Source organism: Zeus faber (genome assembly GCF_960531495.2).
Source record: "Zeus faber genome assembly, chromosome: 8".
NCBI classification, from domain to species: Eukaryota; Metazoa; Chordata; class Actinopteri; order Zeiformes; family Zeidae; genus Zeus; species Zeus faber.
The window spans coordinates 21,343,236-21,355,333 of record NC_137195.1 but is presented as its reverse complement, the minus strand read 5'-3'; the positions used below and the strand labels follow the sequence as shown (position 1 = coordinate 21,355,333).

The following is a 12,098-nucleotide window of genomic DNA, read 5'->3' as shown; positions in this document are numbered from 1 at the left end:
CAGCATTTTCAAGTTGACCGATGTATAGTGTTTCCGTATCATTTCAAGACACCTAGTTGTCACTTTGTCATGATCAGCTGTTTTCAAGACTGCATTATGTATTAGAACACTGTTATGTACATGGAAACATTACATTTACCACAGTAGCACAGAAGATATGTGTCCCACCACAGCAAAAGCCGCCATGTCGCGCATTTCTAAAATCGCCAGGAGCAGCCAAATAAGTTGAAAAAACCCTTCTTGTGTTTTTTTTTTATCTGTCAATATATTTTCAAAACCAAGTTTGATTTATAAATAGTAGAAAAATGTTAAACCGTGGAGTTAAATATTCCCGTTAAATTACATGGGGAAATGCAGTTCACTTACTGAGACACGGAACAGAGCTGAATAACACCGAGCGATGGTTTCCTTTAAAGCGAGCGTCCGGGTGAAGATCATTCCTCCATATTCCATGTGATGTGAAGTCACAATGTTAAAACCGTTTTAATAGAATTCAACCTTTAAATCATACTACTCTTATACACACGGAGCCTGTGAAGCCTGTTGTGAAACTGCGAAGAAGAACCCTTCGCGTCACGCACCTACATCACTTCTATAAACAGACGGTTAAAGTGCAGCACGAGGGTGTTTCGGTCTCACTTGTCTGTGAAAACGTTCTTCTCCGTATCATTATGGATTATGCGAAGTGGGTGGCGGAAGCTTTGAATCATTTTTCGGACCTTAATCTGACCAGTGCGATAGATCCAAGTCAGTCTTAGCAGCGCGTACTGGACTTTATTTTCCGCGATGATAGTCAGTTCTCCCACAGCGACACGGAGAACGACAGCGCTTCTGAATCTGATAATATTTCCGACTTGGAGAACATTTCAAACAGTGGATTTCAAACTTAATGTGACAATGAAACTGAATATTTTCAAGAACCACCGAAGGAGACCAACGACATGCCCGTTGTTACAACGGAGGAAGTTGATGACGTGATGAAGACCGTTGAGGTTGGTGACAGATTTTTAGATTTCAGACTTTGAGACTCATAATATTGATAGCCTCTACATTTTGTTGTGTTGTCCGTACTTTTAATCTCCAAAATAATTCCACCTTTATAAAACATGTATATTCTTACTGTTAAATAAAAGCTTTTTTAAAAACAAAATGGGTTGTGTGTTGTTGAGCTGTTCGTGATTGGCCCATTCAGCAGTATGTTAATTAGCCATGAGGTTTTGTTTGTCCATCAACTCATTTGCATTGTGGGAGCCGGCTGAATGAACCTGGTGAGGGTAAAACTTTGGAGGTGATTATCTCAGAAACACAGTTTGCCACACCCTTGTCATTAACAACTCATAGCTTTAAAAATATTTGCTTGATGTGCACAAGTGACACCTTGTTTGGAAGCTCTGATTCTCCACTTTCAAATGATGCGGAAAAATCTGGAAAGCTGCCAAATGACCCAAAAGTACGCGTTGGCTCACATATGTGCTATCACAGCAAGCTCACTGATAAATCCATTATAGTAAAGTGACTTTCGAGAATGCTTTAAAATAATGTGCAAATTGTCTTGATATTATCACTTAATTTACTCTCCAAAACCGTGCTAATTTGAGTTTACCATATCTTATGTTACATTACTGATAGATAACGTAACTTAGCTTTAACAGTAGTATTTGGCAGAAAGAGACGATTCTGAGTTTACTCTGTTAAAGCGAGGCAGAAGTTCCACGTGGAAAAAGCTTGGCAGAACTGACCATTTTTCACAAGGTTTGGAATTTACCAATGAAAACGTGTTTCGACTGACCAGTCACAGCTTGGTGTCAACCCGCCTACTTGTGCCGACACGCCCATTTGTGTTGACACGCTCATGCTCCAGCACCATGTTTGTCTGCAGCTACCCATTACACACAGATTCTCGAAAGAGATCCGTGATGCTCTTTTTTAAGAATCAGTCTTGATGAGTCCCTCAGTGAAAAGAGTCATTTTGATTAGATTCATTTGGTCTAATGCATCGAGAGCAATAGAGGACATCTAATGAACGATGATTGAGAGTAAGAAGAATCGGTTCATGGGTGGATTTTTATTCTAGCACGGTTTGTCAAGGTGGAAAAGTTTATGTTCGCTGCAATTCTTGAAACACTTCGCATATAAGTAAGCAAATGTCAAGTTCTTATTAATTGACTTGTCTACCTGAAGCTGTACACCTGCCCTGAGATTATTGTTGTCATGGTTAGTTAACTGAAGTGAGTTATTCAAAGAAATATCATCATCTCACCGCTGACTTCATCTGATGACTCATCATCCCGAGGCTTCCGAGGCTTGTTAGTCCGCTTAGTCATGTCGACAGCTTTTAGGGAGAAGGGGTCCTTCAGCCGCATCTGGAGCTTTGAATAGTAGGATTAAAGGAGTTGCATTAAAAATAACAGAAAAATTAACTCATGTTTTTTGGGGGGTTTTTTTACAATGAAACAATCCCACAACACACTACTATATTGTTAACAATGTCACAAAAGTTCCAAAACATGTTTAAATGTGATCCTACTAATAGCTCATACAAATAGTTATAACTTTCCAAAAATAAAACGATGATGTGAGTAGGTACAGCCTTGCAATTTTGATATTGCACCACAAGAGCCAATTTTCATTAATTATTTATTTTTTACGTTGAATTTGAAACATTTTCCCGGCACACCTGCCAAGCTACCACAGCACACTAGTATGCCACTGCACGGTGGTTGAAAACCACTGAAAGAAAAAACAGATTGCTTATACATTAGTTGGAAAAATAGCTGAATTATTATTTATGGATGCGGATAGTGATACCTAGACTTTGGCAGGACTGTATATATTACATTGTTGTCACCGTTTTGTTTTCCACTGATTCACACACATTTATTTTATATGTATGCAAACTTGCACAATTCCTTATTTTTGTGTGAAACGTTGATACAGGCGTTTATTGTTATTTCTTAAGTCTGTTGTATATTGACCAAAATGTATGTTTTGTAGGTTTATTACATATTGACAAACTTGTCTATTTTTAACCAATTTCTAGTTTTATTGAATATTTCCACAAGTTTTGATTTGTGCTCATTTTGTGCCGCACTTCCCCTCCGGGGGTGGATAGTATCTATCTATAAAGCTAGCGTTTCATTAGACTCCAGTCACACAGGCAAGGCCTCAGTTAGCCTCTTCCGAGTAAGACAGGAGGGACGGCCTGCCCTGTCTCACCATACACAACAAAACAAATCACACATTTGAATCACGCGTGCATACGTTTCCTCGTCCACTCACCTCTGAACTTTTCCACCTGTGTTGATCTCGTTGCTATAGCTAGCCGTGGGCTAGCTAACACAGCTTAGCAGACACGAACATGCGCTTCTATTGAAAAATGTTCACATTTGCGTTTAGGTTTGAGCCTTGAACATCGTGGTAAAGACAACACACACAGATATAACATGCAATGGGATGGAATACGCCTTCGGTTGCGCGTTGACTTGACTAAACTGTTCGGGTTCTGGAGGTATCGGCCGTCACGTGGTCAAAACACAGTAAACACGTGACGCTATACGGTGGCTCGTCTGGGCTTTATGCCGCATTCCATTGCACCTCGGAGATGGGTCACACCGAGGCAGTTGTTTCCCCACTCCCGATCTAAATGTATTCCCTGGCTTCTGTTGGACGCGTGCGGTGAACGTTTGTTTGTTTTGCAAAGTTTGTTAATTGAATACCAGCTGCAAAACGTATGATAACGTAACACAAGACTAGAGAGTAGTTCAGATCGAAGTTGGGCGTGTGCTCGAGTGCAAACTTTCCATCGAATGGGTGAACGGCGTTTGCGCTGCCATGTTGCCGTGACTTCAGATCAGTTATATCGGTGAGTCCCGGCTGGAGCGACCCGCCTCGGAAGTCTTGGAAAACCGGCCTAAAAGTTATTAAAAAAAAAGTTTATTCGCACTTTTCCAAATATGATCTTGGGTTTCCCGAGTTCCGTCTACCAGTGGAATGCAGCATTTATCACCGCAACTACGAGTAACCAAAAAAAAGGGTTTAATATTAAAAACGGGGTTTCTGCTGTTGGAAAACAAATTAAATGTCGAATAACACAATCACGAATCATAATTCCTCTCATTGCTCCATTGGTGCGGATATAGGTCCTCAAATTTGGTTTGTCCTGTGCCCTATTACATTTGTCCTTAACTGGAGCCCGTAGCAGTGTGCTTGCGCAGTTAGCGTCCAGGGTGTACAGGACCATGTCGGTGTAGTTTGGGTCATTTACAGATAAGCGCCGTTATATCCAAATTGTTGAGGCCATGGCTCTGAGGAGTTGTTGGAGGTACGCAAGCGTGGTTCCAAGGCTGTTGTGCGGCAGTGACCCCCGGGGCGCCCGGGTCTGCAGACGCGTCGTGTCCAGCTTTCTCGGCACTCGCTCCATTTCGCCAGGTGAGTCAGCCGCAGCGACCTTGTGCGTGTTGACGTCAGTGTTTCCCTGTTTCCCTTTTTCCGCCACGGCGCACAAGTAAAATACGGTGTTTCACAAATCGGTCGGAGGGTTTCCGAATGCTGTTTAATATCACCGCAAAGCCCGAACCGTTTACCCTGTGTTTTTAATTTAAGTTCAGCTGTGCAACCGTCATGTCTGTCGGGGACAGTACGTCACTGTAAAATCCGAGGGTTTTGAACGAGCTATTAAAGGCAGATGACCGCTGCAAACAGCGTCAGCGTTGCCAGATTTACGATAATTAGCAGACCCGCCAACCTGCAAGCATTTTGTGTCCCGACCAGCGAGTTCTTAAGTCAAAATACGCAGGTACGAAATGCCAACATTTGTTGTGTATTTAAACTACATCCCTCGGACTGGACCGGATGCTACGACCTGTGGTTCTGTAAGCCCTCCCTCTCCTCCAGCTTGTCATCCACTGATACGCAGCACGCTGAGGAACCGAGGCCGCATTGCTGAGGTAAAATGGGAAGTAGGAGAGATTCAAGATATTTATTTTTATGCTATAACTCAGTACAGTGATACAGTATGCAGGACAGTATGCTATAACCTAGTACAGCGATACAGTATGCTATTACAGTACAGTGATACAGTATGCAGGACAGTATGCTATAACCCAGTACAGTGATACAGTATGCAGGACAGTATGCTATAACCCAGTACAGTGATACAGTATGCAGGACAGTATGCTATAACCCAGTACAGTGATACAGTATGCAGGACAGTATGCTATAACAGTACAGTGATACAGTATGCAGGACAGTATGCTATAACAGTACAGTGATACAGCATGCAGTACAGTATGCTATAACCAGTAGAGTGATATAGTATGCAGTAACTCAGTACAGTACGCTGTACTGTATGCAGTACAGTAAGACAGTGGGGCCTAGTGTGTGTGACAGTCCTAAATGTAGACTTATATAAAGACTTAAAATAAAGCACAAAAATGTGTCGGAATGTTAACATCTTCTAGCGACCCAAGGGGCTGGGCCCAGGCTTTTTGGTTATGTTGATGCAAAGGATTATCGGTCCGGAGATGTTATGTGTCTCCATTGTGTTTTATGATGCGTTTCCAATCTTTGGGGATATTCTGTTGGTGTTGTTTGTGTTGACTGTTGTTGTTGACTAGGACAGGACCGTGACGTTGACCGACGAAGCCGGTTATAGCGTCAGGGGTTCTATGTAGTATTGTAGTCTGTGAAAAATAAACGCAAGCTTCCCCCGCTGGTCGTGCGGCGAATGGGACGCGGGCAGTGGCTCGTAAAAGAACGCTGCGTCTTGACTGAGTTCGTTCGTCCCACGGCGCCAGACCGCCACAATATAAAACGCGAGATGGGCCGATCGATCGAGTGTCAGATGTGTTTTCAGATTCTGTGCCGGTTAGATGTACACACCGATGCTCTTCTCATGTACTGTGCTCGTAAAAATGCTCCGATACTCAAACACGATACCAACGCAATGTAACTTAGTTGCGTAGTTGACGCTTTAAAGAGAGAACGAGAGGAAGAACATGTCGGCTGTTTGGAGGTACTCCAAGGTAAACAAAGAAGACAAGATAAACTATTCAATGCCTGACGATATTCTAACATTGTGCAGACTGCGTCATGATTTAATGAAAAGTTAGACTTTTTTTTTTGAGACTCGGTTCTTGGCGAGTCACTCAGTAAAACAAGTCGTTCGATTTGATTCACTTGGTTTAACGCACGGTGAGCGAAGGAGGACTTCCAGTGAACGAGAGTGAGAGGAGTCGGCCATTTATTTTATTTGTTTCTTTCTTTGTAATGATTGGAATTTATTTGCAAAGTACCATTTAAATATAATATAAATGTATACTTGCTCTTAAAGTGAAAGAGACTTTGATTTGAAGTTTGAACTGGACATTTCCATGTTAGTTATATGTTGTGTCCTAATACAACTCAGTGAGAGTTACAGGTTGAATTATACTGAAACTTGGTGACATTCCCATATTCAATTTTATTGGAACTTTGACAGTTTCAAGATCTATTATTGTTCTATAGTGAATAATGAACAATGATAAACAGTGTCAAAATCTGCAATCTCACTATTGTGGTAACTGAAAATTGCAAAGGTAGTACATATGTACAGCTGTCTTATCACGTGAGTGTGTTCAGATCACGAGATGTATTTGTTATCGATGTACAGCAGTTCGGAAATCTGAATCTATAGGTCAGACTTAAAAAAAAATCTGAAACAGGAATCGGCTAAGAAAATTGCAATGGGTGCAGCTCTAGTTGGTAAACATGTTTGGTAACTTCATGAGATGATGCATTTCAAGGCATATATCCTAATGAGATTAATTAGTATACTGTATATAGTTAACAGTAGTAGCTCACATACGATGTGATGAGGCTCGTTAGGAGACGGCTGCGGTGTGAATAACTGATTGAGTCATTGAGCTGCAGTAGCTCAAATGCCATTGAGACTTCCTGATACACTAATTTGGCACTCAAAATATTTTCCCAAGGTTGGCAGGTCTGTAATTAATGTATTTGTATGATGTATGTTCAATAATAAAAACCCAAATGTATTAAAATTTCGATATGCCATAGTTTGTTTTTGTTCTTTCTTCGTAATAGTGAAATGGTATGGAGCTGATTTGGAACTAGCCTGATTTTTCATCTTACGTTAATTATGTCAATCATGTTTTACGGAAAACTTACTCTGGATCTGTCGTAAGTTATCCAATAACACCTCTCATCGTTCTGGGTGTCTGGGTTTGAATGTACCATAGTTTGCCCTGAAATACGATTTCTGGAGTTCTTGCACAATAATTTGGTTTTCGGCCTCTGGCAAATTAGCTCAGACTATAGTGTTTGCTTCAATACATTCAACATGGGGTGAAGAAGGTGCAAGAAGGAATTAAAGGGGACGCATTATGAAAAGAACCTTTGGGTCTCTGATGGGCCAACTACCACACAAACTGTGAAATAAAACAACCCAGTCAGTTTTTTAGCGAGCTGTCTATTTCAGAAAATATGTGATAATTCAACAAGCCATTCAGATTTGTCGCCTTCCTATGTCGCATGGAGACTCATTCGAATTAGAACCGCCCCCCATCTGAGTAACTCCACCCGCGGCTGGAGAATTCACAAGCATTACCGGTCCTCTAAGCATGGGAACTGCTCTGTTGGCTTCACAGACCAGCACAAATCTTTTAGAAGAAAGAGGAATTAATACAAGCTGTCTGTGACAAAACTGCAGACGAGGGAAATGTAAGTATTTAAAAAAGTCATTCTGCTGTGTGTTTCTCTCTAAAAAAAAAAAAACACTGCACGTTTCTCCAAACAAAACCTTTTTTTAAAAAACAAATTTAATTTATTTTCAGACGTTTCCTAAATGAATGAAACAAAAAATGGCCCGTGAAGATTCAGCAACTGGATTGCTTATTTCTTGCCTCAAATTTGTTCAGAAATAGATTTTGGTGGACTGATAAGGTGAAATAAGTGAAAGTTTACGTACTTCATACAACGAACACAACTGCTCACGCCCAAACCCCATTGGCTCACAGAACTAGGGGCCCCAGGGGTAAGGTGACACACACTTAAACAGCGCACCAGGAGCGGGAGGGGATTTTAGGCATGTTAGAATGGCTAGAATGCAAAATCTGAGTGGTACTTTCAGCAAAAAAAAAAAAAAAACATTCCAAGACATGTTTTGGGGACCTCAGAGACCTATACTGTATTAACGTGTTGAAAAGGAGTATAAAAGGTCCCCTTTAATGATGTTGAAAAGTAAGTCCTAACATGGGGATTTAAATTTTCCATAGATAAAACCAAAGCAGTATTCTGTTTGTACAGATGTCCACGCTGCAACGACTGGATTGTTGCTACGCAATTTCAGTTCCTCTCCATCCAGCACGGACGTGACCTATGAGCAGCTGAAGCAGGTACTCGCAGGGCGGAGGGCCATGGTCATAGACGTCCGAGAGCCGTGGGAGCTGCGAGAGTATGGCAGCATCCCGGGGTCCATCAACGTTCCTCGTGAGTGTGCTTTGCCCGTCTAAATGTAAAGAACTGTTATTCTGTGAAAGGAGTGCCATTTGTGTCCACAACATTTAATGAAGTCTATAAAACACAATCTGCCAACATGTTTGCAAGCTCAAAACAATTAATTGAAAGTTAATTATTAACAAACTAACTATAGAAAATGTTATTAAAAGTGAATAATAATAATGTTGTTGTTTATTTTATTTTTTACTTCTTCAAAAGACTACATTTCATTTTCATGTATGTTTATAGTCGTGGAAGTTGGATCACAAATATGCCAGAATAAAAAGTATTGTACTGTATTGTATTACATCACAATTTTGATATTTTCAGAATTAAATCTGTTCCCCCATCCACACAGCACATATTAACACAATATAAAAACATTATTTTAAATTAAAATGTGATAATTGATTTGTCCCTCACTTTTGCTTTCCCCCATCACACCACTTATTTCCCCTCCTAAAATAATTAACTGATCTCTTAAGGAACACGATAAAGAAAAAGTGACATCATTTAAGCCTTCAAAGGAGCTCAATTCCAAAGCTGGTAAATTATATTATTTATTACTAATAATTTGATGTTTTATAATGTTTGACGAATTTGTCAAGCATAACCTATCCACCTGTCACTGATAAGAGATTGGGAAAACAGTTTTCAAATCAAGTATTTGTGATATGCATGGAGAAAAATTTGCTGCTAAGTATTAGCTAATAAATTTAACCCCGAGTATATTTTTTGTGTGACGACCAAATTTTCATTTCCACCCCTTCATAAGTAATGCATGTTTAATGGATGATAAAAGTAAGGCTCCTGTACCCAAGGTGGGAAAATATGTTTCCTGGGAAGATTAACATGTATATTGAACAATGAAATGTCAGAGAAATACGTTCTTATTCATTATATTTGTTATTGAAAGTTCGGAAAATAGAAAGGCCAAATGGCAGCCATCTGATGGAATGATTCAGATGGTTGCTGGCTGACTGATACCACTAGTACTGACAGTCCCTCTGCTGTGTTCTGAATGTACTTTACAGTGGGACAAGTGAACGTTGCCCTCCAACTTGATCCGGAGGAGTTTAAGGAGAAATTTGGCGGCGATATGCCCAAGCCAACGGATAGCATTGTCTTTTCCTGCCTGGCGGGAATCAGAAGCAAGAAAGCACTTGACGCAGCCACATCACTGGGATATGAAGAGTGAGGATGATTTGACTATGTTTCTGTGACGCCTGGCTCAAAATAATTTGCTCAACGCGGCAAGTTTTGTTATAAATTTAGCTATTCAAATGATAAACCTTATCCCATCGCACAGCTGTCACTCATTCCTTAAGCAACTTCTTATAATAAATAATGCTGGGAAGGTGTGCTTGGTTAGTCACAATACAACTTTCAGACATGAGTTTGCTGATGTAGAGCCTCATTTGATATTTATTGATGCTATGTCACGATACACTCACAGTCTGCCTGTCTTCCCTCGTTTCAGTGCTCTGCATTATCCTGGTGGATGGCAGGACTGGGCAAAAAATGAACAGCTGATCTGATGCGGAGGAAACGGCTTTTTAAGATTCCCCCGTTCCCCACAACACGCCACAGCGCCAGGATCACTTGTCAAGGGTTATTTAAGATGTATCTGATAATTTATTTTGCAGTTTATTTATTATAATCGACAGTGTAATTTCACTTTGATTTCCTTTCCCGTTATGCCCAAAGACAAGAGGTCTTCCAATACTTAAAGCACACCCCACGACACTACTGCTTATTATTTCCTTAAAAAAAAAAAAAAATTGGTTACGCTGCTTTAGCCCCACTTTGCAAATGACAGCCACCGAGTTTATTTACGGTATTAAAAGTAATTGTGATGATTAAGTTTATGGTCATACATAGAGTCAATATTTTCAGAGAATATCTCCATAATATCAGCATTTTATTCTAATAAGCATCGGATGACCTGTTTTCCTTCCAGAGGGAATCTATGCAAAGGACTACTTAACTGTGTTTAATCCCGAAGTCTGAAATCTCCTCTACGCAAACCAAGAATATAGCGTTTCAAGTTGTCATATTGTAAATATTATAATATTTTATGTTCACTTGTTGCCAATATTATTGAATTATCAATAAAGTTAAATATTAAAAGTTGATAATATTGAATGTGATTTTCTTTTTTGGTTATTATTCCTCTAAGCTAAATGGTGCACCGTTCTTAAAGTGTTTCCTCAGACTATCTTAGACTTTCCATGGATTCTTGATCAACACATTTTATTTTTGAAGTTTCATTGGAAAATGATCGTATATATTCCCAATCCACTAACTAGAATGTCAAGCAACTTATGGCTCTAAAGGCAAATTTAAACACATTTAAAGTCATAACAGACAGTATATCAGAGCAAATGTAAGCCATTATTTCATAAATTCAATGGGAATTACACCATTATCCCTAACAATAAATACAATTTGACCCCCTTTCAAATTGAATTGCTGAAATAGTAGATTTCATTTCTCATTCAGGTACACCATGGATTATGTCGTGATGTGCTTTTGGAACTGAAATAAGTTTGCCCCACTTCACCTTGATTGCAACAAGGTTTTATTTCACACTTGGCGAAGGTTAAATGAATGCGATAACATGTGTCATAATGGAAGGTAAGTTGAAAATAAGCTGAAAAGGCAGCAATTCTGTAGTAACTTTTAATCCAAATCAGCATGCATGAAAGATTTACAAAGTTTAATTGTTGTTTCTAATAGCTGATGCATTTGGGTATGAATTTGTCACTGACTTGCGAGGAATAATATTAGATTATTATGTTATCCACGTTGAGGAATGTGACAAGTCTATTTCTAATTAAGTCATATTAAGTTCACCCTCAGTAATTTACGAGTTATTATTCATTTAGAATCTTTTAAAAATAAACAAATCACAGCACAGATTCCTGGATTTGTTTCCATTATCAATGGAAGTGTTTAGAATGCTGGCTCTTTTTCATTCAAATTGTACAAGAAATAAAAGTGTCTCTTGTTTGCCTTGTAGAGTTTCCTTGGACTTCATTTAAAGTGTTTCCCAGTTCTTATACCGGTCAAATGACTGGTATTGAACTGAGAGAGGGTTTTGTTTGTGTGTTGGGTCGTATGAACATCGTAAGGGACTGGAAATACTGACTGATTTATTATTTGCCTGCCTGTTGGAAATAACTGGCGAGTGCGTAAAGTCATTTCCGTCCGCATCAGTGAATCATTTAATCTCCTCCCACAAGAGTTCCACACTGCTGCAAGAAGTGAGGTCAACGGAAAGCAACCCTTTGTCTGGTCCTCTTCTGTGTTTGGCTGGTAGCATGTTCCTTAAACCTTATATTCAGGATTTATTTCAGAGGAGAGTTGGGGCTAGTTAATATTCGCAATAGATGCATGTAAATATTATCAACAATGCACGGTTTTAACTAGACCGCGAGTGCCATGTGGGCATCAATTGGAGTATCTCTCTGGACTGGCCAAACTGTATTTTCCCCTCATATCTCTGTGACCTGTCAACCGTAAACCTCAGACTAATTCCCTTTTTTCTTCCTTTCTGAGGAGACCAGACTAATAAGTACTAATTCATGTCAAATCCCACT

General features: G+C 39.7%; 2 protein-coding genes across 2 annotated transcripts in view; one reads left to right on the top strand and one right to left on the bottom strand.

Annotated features, from left to right (window-relative positions):
• Positions 1-3,530, bottom strand: part of usp45 (ubiquitin specific peptidase 45) — a 42,531-nt gene extending 39,001 nt beyond the window's left edge. The window contains exons 1-2 of the mRNA XM_080005714.1: positions 3,280-3,530; positions 2,261-2,369 (exon numbers count right to left, since the gene is read on the bottom strand). Coding sequence (XP_079861840.1) covers positions 2,261-2,363 — 103 coding nt within the window. The 5' untranslated portion in view covers positions 2,364-2,369; positions 3,280-3,530. The remainder of the gene's footprint in view (positions 1-2,260; positions 2,370-3,279) is intronic.
• A 473-nt stretch (positions 3,531-4,003) lies between these two features.
• On the top strand, positions 4,004-11,401 carry tstd3 (thiosulfate sulfurtransferase like domain containing 3). Its single transcript, XM_080006054.1, has 4 exons — positions 4,004-4,428; positions 8,305-8,487; positions 9,531-9,690; positions 9,977-11,401. Exons 1-4 carry the CDS (start codon positions 4,299-4,301, stop codon positions 10,032-10,034), a joined length of 531 nt encoding a protein of 176 aa, XP_079862180.1. The 5' UTR covers positions 4,004-4,298; the 3' UTR covers positions 10,035-11,401.
• The last annotated feature ends 697 nt before the right edge of the window (positions 11,402-12,098 follow it).

Bases quoted from the DNA above. Each gene is read 5' to 3' on its own strand.
- tstd3 (XM_080006054.1), top strand. From the start codon at position 4,299: ATGGCTCTGAGGAGTTGTTGGAGGTACGCAAGCGTGGTTCCAAGGCTG. The intron at 4,429-8,304 runs GTGAGTCAGCCG...CTGTTTGTACAG, and splicing joins CACTCGCTCCATTTCGCCAG to ATGTCCACGCTGCAACGACT. The intron at 8,488-9,530 runs GTGAGTGTGCTT...TGTACTTTACAG, and splicing joins GGGGTCCATCAACGTTCCTC to TGGGACAAGTGAACGTTGCC.